The 11,992-nt window shown below is 50.6% G+C and overlaps 1 protein-coding gene across 1 annotated transcript; it reads left to right on the forward strand.

Annotated features, from left to right (window-relative positions):
* Nucleotides 1-5,036: 5,036 nt before the first annotated feature.
* On the forward strand, nucleotides 5,037-11,760 carry Ppp1r14d (protein phosphatase 1, regulatory (inhibitor) subunit 14D). Its single transcript, XM_013010216.1, has 4 exons — nucleotides 5,037-5,282; nucleotides 9,823-9,906; nucleotides 10,105-10,137; nucleotides 11,621-11,760. The coding sequence occupies exons 1-4, from the start codon at nucleotides 5,037-5,039 to the stop codon at nucleotides 11,684-11,686; spliced, it is 429 nt and encodes a 142-aa protein (XP_012865670.1). The 3' UTR covers nucleotides 11,687-11,760.
* Nucleotides 11,761-11,992: the final 232 nt, after the last annotated feature.

The following is an 11,992-nucleotide window of genomic DNA, read 5'->3' on the forward strand; positions in this document are numbered from 1 at the left end:
AGGCTCGGGGGAGGGGGGCCGTCTGAGGGAGCCCTGCGCCCCTAGCCCCCGAGGCCTGGACGCGGCGGGTCTGCGCCCTGGGACGGCCGCCTCGGGCCTCTCTTTCCCGTCGGAGCCCGCAGTCCCGGCCCCGGGCGCCGGGCGTGCGGGGAGGGGACGGGAAAGGAGAGAAAAGCTGATGGAAAGCGTGATCATCGCTGCCCCGAGGCAACCCTCGGGACATCATCTCCATTTCTCCGCGGCGGTGGCGGCGGGTCGGGAACGCAGGAGCTGGGGGGCTGCACCTGGATCGGGGTGCTAGGTGTGCACCACTGGGCAGCCCTCCACAGGGGACCACGGTCAGAAACCAGGCAGGCCGGGCGCCCGTGCCAAGCCTGTCATCCTAGCTACCCAGGAGGCTGAGATCTGAAGACCGCGGTTCAAAGCCAGCCCAGGCAGGAAAGACCAAGAGAATCTTTACCTTCAGGGAACCACCAGAAAACCGGAAGTGGAGCTGTGGCACCAAGTGGTAGAGTGCTAGCCTGGAGCAGATGGAGGTCAGGGACAGCGCCCAGGCCCTGAGTTCAAACCCTACGACTGCGATTTTCCCTTCATCCTGTGTTCCCTTGGGTTTGAGACCCTCCCTTGTCTCGTATTAACGTTTGGGGGCCTCACCACTCACAGGTGAGACTCCTCTGGGGCTCACGTTCCCCCACTCTAGTGCCCAGGGAGTGCTCCGCGTCAGGAACTGGCCACTCTCTCTCCAGTGACAAGCTCGACATGGTGGCCTGGAGGGTCCAGCACGATGAAGAGGCTGAATTAAATGTCCTGCACAAACCATGCACTCCTGGAAGCCTTGCCACTCTTCCTGAAGGAAACCCTTAAACCACTCTTCTACCCAAGCAGGATTTGCCCTGTGTATGCCACACCCTCCTCCCCCACCAATAAAAAAGATTCCTCTCCTCTTCTGTTGTCTTTGCTCCTGGCCCAATGGGAATACTCTCCTCCCTTTCTCATCCAACCCCCCCCCCTTAGCAAGGAGGTCTTCCTTCAGGAAGGGCAGCATCCCCCCCCCCCAGCTGCCCACATGCAATCTGGGATATGTCTCCTTTTTATGGATTTTCTAGCATGTTCTGCAGTCTCTGGCATACTGGTGACCCCAATGCTGGAAAGAAGCAAGCAAACATTGGGAAAGAAAGGGTTTGGGCCCATTTGAGTCCTGCTTCCTTTTTACCTAGAGGAGTCTTAATGAAATGGGAGACCAGCCACTTCTGGAAATGTTACAAACACCTACATCAGCTGGGTGTCAGTGGCTCACACCTGTGAACCCTAGCTACTCAGGAGGCTGAGAGCTAAGGATCAAGGTTTGAGGCCAGCCTGAGCAGACAAAAGATTATTTCCAGTTGTCTTCAGTAAACTGGCAGTAGAATGGTGGCTCAAGTGGTAGAGGGTCAGCCATGAACTGAGAAAATCCAAGTGAGAGCAAATCCCTGCTTTCCAGGCCCTGTACCAGTACCTAAAACAAAACAGCGTTAAAACAAAACAGGGGCTGGGAAGGTGGCTCAGTGGTAGAGTGCTCGCCTAGCATGCATGAAGCGTTGGGTTCAATTACTCAGTACCACATACACAGAAAGAGCCGTAGGTCTTGCTGTGGCTCAAGTGGTAGAGTGCTAGCCTTGAGCAAAAGAAGCCCTGGGACAGGGCCCAGGCCTTGAGTTCAAGCTCCAAGACAGGAAAAAAACAAAAAAACAAAAAATAACCCTACATGGACCAGTCACTGAGAAATCCAAACCAAGCACTTCCCACAATTACCCAATGGAATCAAGTCAAGTCAAGCTGAGGAAGTGTGTACTGTGTTTATTCCAACAATGAGTAAACAGACTTGGGTGAACTAACTGAGCAGGTCACCCAGCAGTTAAATGACAGCGCCAGGGCTGGAACCCCGGCAGGTCAATGGCTTTCAGGCGCTTCCAGTTCTGATTCTATCTGGAAGTTCCGTTCTTACCTCAGATTCAACTTGCCAAAACCATCATTTGTGGGGACACCTGCTGCCACTGTTGGAGCGTGGCTGGTCCCTTCTGAAACCTGAGAGGAACGAAGGTTGCCAAGCTGGAGTTTGGAGGTGGGGCCTTTAAGAGGCGATTAGGTCATTACTAAGGATTAATGCCTTTCTCAAGGACTGCATTCATTCTTGAGAGACTGGCTTGGTGATCCCCAGAGCAGGTTATTAGAGAGTAAGGCAGGCCCTCCTGGCTTTCTACCTCTTCTGGAAACACCTTCTTCTTCCACCATCCAAGTTGAGATGAAGTTGTAAGAGGCCAGATGGGGTTCCAGATCTTAGACTTGTAGCCTCCAGAGGCAGGAGCTAAATGTTCGTTTGTTTTGAGGGTCATGGGACTTGAACTCAGGGCCTGAGCACTGTCCCTGAGCTTCTTCTGCTCAAGGCTAGCACCTGAGCACAAGGCTACCACTTGAGCCACAGCACCACTTCTGGCTTTTTCTATGTATGTGGTACTGAAGAATCAAACCCAGGGCTTCATGCATGCTAGGCTACCACTGAGCCACATTTCCAGACCCCTGAGCTATTTTTGCTCAAGTCTAGCACTCTACCATTTCAAGCCACAACTCCACTTTTTTTCTGGTAAGAGTCTCATGGAAGCCAGGCATCGGTGGCTCATGCCTGTAATCCTAGCTATTCAGGACGCTGAGATCTGAGGATCACAGTTCAAAGCCAGCCTGGGAAGGAAAGTCTGTGAGAATCTTATCTCCAATAAACCATTAGAAAACTGGAAGTGGAGGCTGGCAAGGTGGCTCAGTGGTCGAACGCTTGCCTTGCATGCATGAGGCCCTGGGTTCGATTCCTCAGCACCACATAAGCAAAAAGAAAAAAGCCGAAGTGGCGGGGTTGGGAAGGTGGCTCAGTGGTAGAGCATTTGCCTTGCAATGCATGAGGCCCTGGGTTCGATTCCCCAGCACCACATAAGCAAAAAGAAAAAGCCAGAAGTGGCGCTGTGGCTCAAGTGGTAGAGCACTAGCCTTGAGCTGAAGAGCTGAGTGAGGGACAGCGCCCAGGCCCAGAGTTCAGGCCCCACAACAGGACCCAAAAACTAAGTAAATAAATAAAAAATAAAAATAAAAAGAAAAAGAAAACCAGAAGTGGCGTTGTAGCTCAAGCAGTAGAGCGTTCACCTTGAGCTGAAGAGCTGAGGGATAGTGCCCAAGCTGAGAGTTCAAGCCCCATGACCAACAAAAAAATAAATAAATAGTCTCACAGACTTTCTTGCCTGAGCTGGCTTTGAACCATGATCCTCAGATCTCAGTCTCCTGAATAGCTAGGATTACAGTTATGGGCCACTGATGCCCAGCAATATATTGTTTATGCTGATACTGAGACTTGAACTCAGGATCCCACATTCTTGCTTGGCTTTCTTTCTTTTTCCTCCTCCTCCTTCTTTCCTCTTCTTCTTCCTATCCTCCTCCTCCTCCTCCTCTTCTTCCTCTTCTTCCTCCTTCTGCTGGTACTGAGGCTTGAACTCAAGCCATGGTGCTGTTCTTGAGCTTTTTCACTCAAGGCAAGGCTGGTACTCTACCGCTTGAGCCATAGCTCCATTCAAGGTGTGTGTGTGTGTGTGTGTATGTGTGTGTGTGTGTGTGTGTGTGTGTGTGATTAATTAGAGGTAAGAGTCTATGGACTTTCCTGCCTGGACTGGCTTTGAAGGAACCACGGTCCTCAGATCTCAGCGAGGATTACAGGCATGAACCACTGGCACCCAGCTTGCTCAGCTTTCTTGATTATGGCTGGTACTCCATCACTTGAGGCATGCCTACAATCACATTTTGCTGTTTAATCGGAGTTGAACTCTTGCTGACTTTTTTTACCCAGGCTGACTTCTAACCTTGGTTCTCCAAACTCAGCCTCCTGAGTAGCTAGGATTACAGGAATGAATTCCTGGCCCTCCTGGCTACAGCCCCCTTTTATAAAGGACTAAACAACATGGTGGGTGTGGTAGTGTATGTCTTTAATCTCAGCACCTAGGATGCAGGTGTAATGAAACAGGTAGATCAAAAGTTCAAGGCTGCCTGGAATATATAGTGAGACAGTGTCTCAAATAAATTAATTAAAAAAGCTATACCCCTGTCATCCTAGCTACTCAGGAAGCTGAGATCTGAGGATCAAGATTCAAAGCCAACCCAGGTAAGAAAGTCTCTGCAAGTGGAGCTGTGGCTCAAAGTGGTAGAGCCAAGTGAGAGTTTAGGGTCAACGCCCAGCCCCTGAGTTCAAGCCCCTTGACTGCGGGGGGGAAAAAAAAAAAAAGCTTTGTCTGTGTAAACAAATAAATTTAAAACAAACAAAATGCCCTCTGTTTAGAATGCACATATGTCCACACCTGGGCTGAGTCAGGTGGGCAGGATTCCTCCGGAGAGGAAGTAGTTGAATGGGGTAGGGTCACATGAGAACAAACACGGCCCTTGGTCTGGGCGACAGGCATGGTGGACCTGGCTTGACAAATTCTCCTTTACAAGCAAGCACACAGGCCAGGCTCACAGCACCTCAGCCAGCCACAAAGGGGCACTGCCACCAGGAGCTCTCCAAAAAAGAGACCCTGCCAGCCAGGCACTCGCCTGATAGCTGCAGGTAGGAGGCAGAGGGGTCTCAGGTGAGTGGCTCGGGTCCTGTCCCAGCACCGGCCATGGAGCAGGGAAGGGACCCCGTCCTCACAGCACCCAGGGCCCCCTCAGCCTCTTCCCAGGCACGGCAGCCTCTGGATCTTTGTTTGCCTGTATTTTATGTTCCCGTGGGCCCAGCCGCTGCAGAAAGGGGGGCTGGGGCCTGGCTCTGGAGTGCCACTCACTGGCAGAGAAAAGCCAGCAGCCTGGCTTTCCCAGCACCAGACAAAGGCCTGCCTGTTGATCTTTGACCCCCACCCCTCCTAGGCAGCCTTGGCCCTCCTTCCACCTCCCTGCTTTCCTCCGGGCCTCACCCTCTGTTCTGCCATCCCTCTGCTGCCGCCCACACTGGCATTTTCCCCCGGTGCCCTGCTCAGGCCAACCCTTCCATGCTGTCTCCAAACCCTGCTTCCAGCCCCGACGCGGACAGCCCAGCCAAGAGGGTCCAGTGGGCTTCTGAGAAGAGGAGGAGGACATCATCCTCAGACTCAGAGTCCAGAACTCACCTGGACCCCTCCAGGTTGCCCAGGTCTCGGAGACCCAGCCGGCTGACAGTGAAGTACGACCGGGGGCACCTGCAGCGCTGGCTGGAGCTGGAGCAGTGGGTGGATGCCCAGGTACAGGAGCTCTTCCAGGTGAGTGGCATGGGTGCCCAACGGGGGTGCAAGGCCTGCTCAGACACCTCCACAGGAGCTGGAGAGATGATGCGAGGTGTTCCCAGAGACAGCAGAGAGACAGAGAGACAGATAGAGACAAAGACAGAGAAAGAGAGACAGAAAGACAGAGAAAGAGAGACAGAGATAGAGACAAAGAAATAGAGATAGAGACAGACAAAGACAGCGAAAGAGACAGAGATAGAGACAGAGACAAAGACAGAAAGAGACAGAGATAGAGACAGAGACAAAGACAGAAAGAGACAGAGATAGAGACAGAGACAAAGACAGAAAGAGACAGAGATAGAGACAGACAAAGATAGAGAAAGAGACAGAGATAGAGACAGAGACAAAGACAGAAAGGGGGGGGAGAGAGACATCTAGAGAGAGACCTTTTCCTGCAGCTGGCTGGGAAAGGGAATTGTCTTTGTAATCTGGAAAGGCCTTTTAACATCCTGAGACTCTGTCAGCATATGGGGCTCCCAAGGTCTTATGTCTCTTTGGTAGGATTATTTGAAGCTGTAATGACATAGTTAAAGGGAAATGCTACTATAGGCTAGTTTGCTGTATTTTATGTCTGTCTTTTCATTAATTGAAACAAAGTCTCACAGTGTCCTCAGGCTGGTTTCTTAACTCTCAATCCTCCTGCCTGAGCCTCCCAAGTGCTGGGATTACAGGTGTATACCACTACATCTGACATTTTATGTCTTAATATATTCTTCTAGGCTGTGAATGTGGCCTAGTAGTAGAGTGCTTGCCTTGAATGCATGAAGCCCTGGGTTGAATTCCTCAGTACCACATACACAGAAAAAGCCAGAAGTGGGGCTGTGGCTCAAGTGATAGAGTGCTAGTCTTGAGCAAAAGAAGCTCAAGGACACTGCACAGGCCCTGAGTTCAAGCCCCAGGAATGGCTATATATATATATATATATATATATATATATATATATATATATACCTATATATGCATATATACATATATAAAATAATATATATTCTTTTGCTTAGCATATAGACTTGTCTAGAACCATCTTGTCTAGTACTGTAGCTCTCAGCTCTGTGTAGCAATTAACTTTAAATGAATTGGAAATTATGTAAATAGGAAAATTTGGGCCCCCAATCACACTAGCCATATTTTCAAGGGCTCCTGGTCCCATGAATAAATTGTCAGCACAAATGCTGCTGCTTCATTGACAATACCATCCAGTTCTCAGTCTCCTGACTAGCTGGGATTACAGATCCGGTGCCCACCTAGGCCTGTGATTCTTCTCTTGGGGGAGAGCTGTCAGCCTTTCCTTGGTGGGGGTGGGGAGGATTGCTGGATCATGGCGCGGTGTGTCTGGGCGTCTCCTGCAGCGTTCCAGGCTCATTGGTGGAGGGTAGACAGTGGGCAGAACTGGTGGAGAGGTAGACTTTCTTGACCTCTGTCTACTCTGACCTCGCAGAGCACCTCCACCCTGCTTCTAGTACTGTTCCAATTGCAGATTGTTTATTGAACACTCGCACGAAAAGCCTCATATTTCAGACACCCGAGAGCAACTCCGGCCAAGCCTCTGAGCCAGGTGAAGGAGCGGGAAGCTGCACAATAACAAACCCATAACACTGAAAAACAGGCCAGGTGGGGGACCGCTCCCCGGCCGTGGCGGGCATAAAACGCCCGGGCTGTGGTTGCCATGGCCGCTGTCCAAAGGTGCCAGGTGGCAGTTCCTCTCCGTCCGTACGCTTCTCACCAGGAAGCAGCTAAGTGCTGAGGACAACCATGGCAGCCGCTTGTCCTCTGCGGTTCTTCCCTCGCCTCCTGCAGGCTCCGCCCCGCAGGCCGCCTCAGACGGCCCTGGGATGGCTGTGGGTCAAGTGGGACTCAATGTCCCTTGGTTGGAGGGTCGAGCTTTGTCTCCCTTGGGGACGCAGACCGTCTTGGGGTCTTCACAGAAGCCAAACAAACTCAGGAAAACTGGAGGGAGGTGGCTCAGTGGTAGAGCGCTTGCTTCGCATGCATGAGACCCTGGGTTCAATTCCTCAGCACCACATAAGCAGAAAAAAAAAGCCGGAAGTGGCGCTGTGGCTCAAGTGGTAGAGTGCTAGCCTTGAGCTGAAGAGCCTAGGGACAGTGCCCAGGCCCAGAGTTCAGGCCCCATGACCAAAACAAAACAAAAAAACAAACTTGGAGGGAAAAGAACTGGGGCTACGATTTGAACCCATATTATGCACACCTGACTGTGATAGCTATCGTATTTAGCATATATGTTGAATATCCCATTAATGGTATAATAATGATTTTGGAGGCAGAACTCATACTTTCTAGAGGCAAAGTTCTAATCTTTATACTTTATTTCTATTATTCTTCTCTGTACTGTTCCTCTTCTTTTTCTCCTTTTTTTTTTTCCCAATCCTGAAGCTTGGACTCTGGGCCTGTGTGTTTTCCCCGGGCTCTTTTTTTTGCTCAAGGCTAGCATTCTACCACTTTTGTCACATGGGCATTTCCAGCTCTTTCTGTGATTAATTGGAGATAAGTATCCCAGGTAGCAGCACCCTGGTGGCTCACATCTCTAATCCTAGCTTCGCAGGAGGCTGAGATATGAGGATTTTGGCTCAAGGCCAACCAGAGCAGGAAATTGTATGACTCTTATCTCTAACAAACTACTCAGAAAAAGCTGGAAGTTGAGCTAAGGCTCAAGTGGTAGAGTGTTAGCCTTAAACACAGAGAGACTCCGGAGCAGTGCCTAGGCTGTTCAAGTCTCAGGATTGGAAAGAGAGAGAGAGAGAGAGAGGAAGGAAGGAAGGAAGGAAGGAAATCTTATGCATTTTCCTGCCCAAGCTGACCTCAAAAGGCGATCCTCAGATCTTAGCCTCCTGAGTAGCTAGGATTGTAGGTGTGAGCCACTGGCACCCTCCCTCTCTCCCTCTCTTACAGGGAAGAGAGTCTACCACACACAGACAGTCTCATATAAAAAGATGGATTTATTTGGGGAAGTGAAAGGCTGACCGGCCAGGGATACAGCACAGACTCCGGAGCTGACACTGAAACCTTGAGCCGTCCTCAAGCTGGGGTTTTAAAGGCAAAAACACCCTGTGGTTGAGCCTGGCCATAGGCAGGTGGCGATGGCATTGCCAGACACACAGAGAGATTACATAATCGGTGGGCAAACGGTGGGGTCATCTTCCTGTAAGTCTCCCCAAACAGAGGAAGTCCTTTTCAGGAACAAGCTGGTCTGTTACTTTGTGTGTGTGTGTTGTTGTTGTTGTTGTTGGTCATGGGGCCTGGGCGCTGTCCCTCAGCTCTTCAGCTCAAGGCGAGCGCTCTACCACCTGAGCCTCAGCCCCACTTCTGGCTTTTTCTGCTTATGTGGTGCTGAGGAATCGAACCCAGGGCCTCATACATGTGAGGCAAGCGCTCTACCACTGAGCCACCGTCCCAGCCCTCATCTGTCACATTTTATAATGCAAATGGTCCAGCAAGTCATACAATCTTATTATAGCAAGTAGAGGAACTTCCCAGTTTTAACATTCAGACATCAACATTTTAATTTTTAGTGGGAGGGGGGAAGGGGGGAAGCTCCTACTACATTAGAGATGGAGTCAGTTTCTTTTCTTTTGGCTCCTCTTAACATCTCCCACCCTTCCTCCCTTCCTTCCTCCTTCTCTCTCTTCCTTCCTTCCCTCCCTCCTCTTTCTCCTCCTCTTTCTCCTTTCTTCCTTTTTCTCTTTCTCCTCTTCCTCTTCCTTCTCCTCCTTCTATAGGGGTTTTACTAAGGAGCCCAGGATGGCCTTGAACTCACGATCCTCCGGCCTCAGCTTCCCTCCAAGCCCATGAAATAGATCACTTTTTAGTAAATGGTTTCTCTCACTTTTTTCAATCCATGCGGGTTGCATGAATCAGTGCTTCATTCCAGTTATTTATTATTTTTGGCCAGGGGGCTTGAACTCCTGGCCTCAGTGCTGTCCCTGAGCTTCTTTTGCTCAAGTCTAGTGCTCTAACACTTGAGCTACAGGGCCATTTCTGGCTTTCTCTGAGTAGTTTATTGGAGATAAGTGTCTCCTGGACTGTCCAGCCAGGGCTGGCGCAGATCTCTGCCTATTTAGTAGCTAGGATTATAGGCTATGGGTGTTAGCCACCAGTACCCCACCAAACATTATTTTTTACAGAACTCCAACCCTGGGGCTGGGAAGGTGGCTCAGTGGTAGAGTGCTTGCCTTGTGTGCATGAGGCCCTGGGTTTGATTCCTCAGCACCACATAAGCAGAAAAAGCCAGAAGTGGGGCTGAGGCTCAAGTGGTAGAGTGCTGGCCTTGAGCTGAAGAGCTGAGGGACAGCGCCCAGGCCGAGTTCAGCTCCCATGACTGACAAAAAAAGAACTCCAACCCTTTCATCAAGTAGAACGTATGCCTGTTCTGATTAACAGGCGAGGGCTGAGCAGGGGAAATCAGAGGGAGACAAGGTTGGGATATGTCAGCCCCTGATACAACCTCTGCTCCAGCACCAGCTGGGCAGACCTATCTGAGCGCCAGTTTCCTCCCAAATAGGACCATCCATCCCCTTCTGAGCCCGAGATTGACCTGGAGGCACTCATGGAACTCTCCACAGAAGATCAGAAGACTCAGTTGGAGGTAGGTTGGAAGTTTGGGGTCAGGGCTTGGCCACTGGAAGCTGGGTTTAGACCAAGGGAAATCCAAGAACCTGGGATCTCCCTCCTTGGGTGGTAAGGGGAGAAGCATGCAGAGGGGAGAGAATTCTTGGTTCACTAGTGGGGCTTGTGGGATAGTTCTGCGGCTTGGGGAACCTACTCTCTGTTCTCTTCTCCCCAGGCCATTCTTCAAAACTGTCCTCGCCCCACAGAGGTAAGAAAGTTCTGCTGGTCTGGGGGTAAGAGGAGACCCTGAAGAGGAGGGCTTCTAGTGAAGAGGAATATTTGAAAGAGAGGCTTGGGGTCAGACAGGGTAACTCAAGCCTTTAATCCTTGTTTTTTGGGAGGCAGAGATCATTGGATCATGCTTTGAGGCCAGCCTAGGGAATAAAAAATTCGTAAGACTAGATTTTAAGAAATGTCTGGGCCAGGGGCTGGGAAGGTGGCTCAGTGGTAGAGCGCTTGCTTTGCATGCATGAGGCCCTGAGTTTGATTCCTCAGCACCACATAAGCAAAAAGAAAAAAGCTGGAAGTAGTGCTGTGGCTCAGGTGATAGAGCACTAGCCTTGAGCTGAAGAGCTGAGGGACAGCACCCAGGCCCAGAGTTCAGGCCCCACGACCAGACACCCCCCCCCAAAAAAAAAAAGAAAAAGAAATGTCTGGGCCAGGCACTGGTGGCTCACACCTGTAATCCTAGCTACTAAGGAGGCTGAGATCTGAAGATCACGGTTCAAAGCCAGCCTGAGCAGGAAAATCCATGAGAATCTTGGTTTTTTTTTTTTTTTTTGGGTCCGGTTGTGGGGCTTGAACTCTGGGCCTGGGTGCTGTCCCTCAGCATTTCAGCTCAAGGCTAGTTCTCTACCACTTGAGCCACAGCACCACTTCCGGCTTTTTTTCTTTTTGGTTATGTGGTGCTGAGGAATCGAACCCAGGGACTCATGCATGCAAGGCAAGCACTGAGCCACCTTCCCAGCCGCCCCCCCTCCCCCACTTTTTGTCAGTTTTGGGGTTTGAACTCTGGGCATTGGTGCTGTTCTCAGCTCTTCAACTCAAGGCTAGCACTCTACCACTTTAGCCACAGTGCCACTTCTGGTTTTCTGGTGGTTTATTGGAGATAAGAGACTCATGGACGGGGCTGGGAAGGTAGCTCAGCGGTAGAGTGCATGCCTTGCAAGCATGAGGCCCTGGGTTCGATTCCTCAGCACCACATAAACAGAAAAAGCCGGAAGTGGTGCTGTGGCTCCAGTGGTAGAGCGCTAGCCTTGAGCGGAAGAGTTGAAGGACAGTGCCCAGGCCCAGAGAAAAAAAAAAAAAAAGAGAGACTCATGGACTTTCCTGCCCGGGCTGGCTTTGAACTGTGATCCTCAGATCTTAGTCTCCTGAGTAGCTAGGATTTACAGGCATGAGCCACTGGCACCCACTAAGTCTGGGAGACTCTTATCTTCGATTGTAAAAAGCTGGAAGTGGAGATGTGGCTCAGGTGGTACAACACCTGGTTAGCAAGTGCAAGGCCCTGAATGCAAACTCTAGCACTTTCAAAGTTAAATAATAACACAAAGGTTGGCCCTGGATCTTTCTCCTCCCTGGCTCTGAGACAAGATCATAAAGGGATTTAGGAAAGGCTGGGGAAAGAGGAAGAGAGAAGTGTGATGGGTGGGCATGGATTCTTCACCTCACTTTTATCTTTTCTCCTTCAGCCTTTTATCTCTGAGCTGCTCAGTCAACTCAAGAAACTCCGCAGACTCAGCAGGCCTCAGAAGTAGCCTGGAGATTCAACAGCTCGAATACCACCAGGCTTTCCTGGCGGGGTACCAGCTGGGAGGGAAACGGCTGTACAGGACATGGACAGAATATGCAGGATGAGGAGGGACATTTGTATGCCCTGGAATATGTGCTCTCACAGCTAGATTCGAATGGCTGCGCTTCTGGGAACCATTGGCTATTGTCTAATGCATACCTTGGTAGCAAGTGGATAAAACTTTCAGGAATCCCAGCTAAATGGAATGTTGTGCAGATCTGTATTGAAGGGACAGCCGAAGGGAGAAGGTGAAGTGATACCTTGGAAGACC

The sequence above is a fragment of the Dipodomys ordii genome, unplaced genomic scaffold, assembly GCF_000151885.1.
Source record: "Dipodomys ordii isolate 6190 unplaced genomic scaffold, Dord_2.0 Scaffold11, whole genome shotgun sequence".
Lineage (NCBI taxonomy): Eukaryota > Metazoa > Chordata > Mammalia > Rodentia > Heteromyidae > Dipodomys > Dipodomys ordii.

Coding starts and splice junctions, on each gene's coding strand:
- Ppp1r14d (XM_013010216.1), top strand. CDS start 5,037: ATGCTGTCTCCAAACCCTGCTTCCAGCCCCGACGCGGACAGCCCAGCC. Junction 5,283..9,822: donor AGGTACAGGAGCTCTTCCAG/GTGAGTGGCATG, acceptor CCTCCCAAATAG/GACCATCCATCCCCTTCTGA. Junction 10,138..11,620: donor ACTGTCCTCGCCCCACAGAG/GTAAGAAAGTTC, acceptor TTTCTCCTTCAG/CCTTTTATCTCTGAGCTGCT.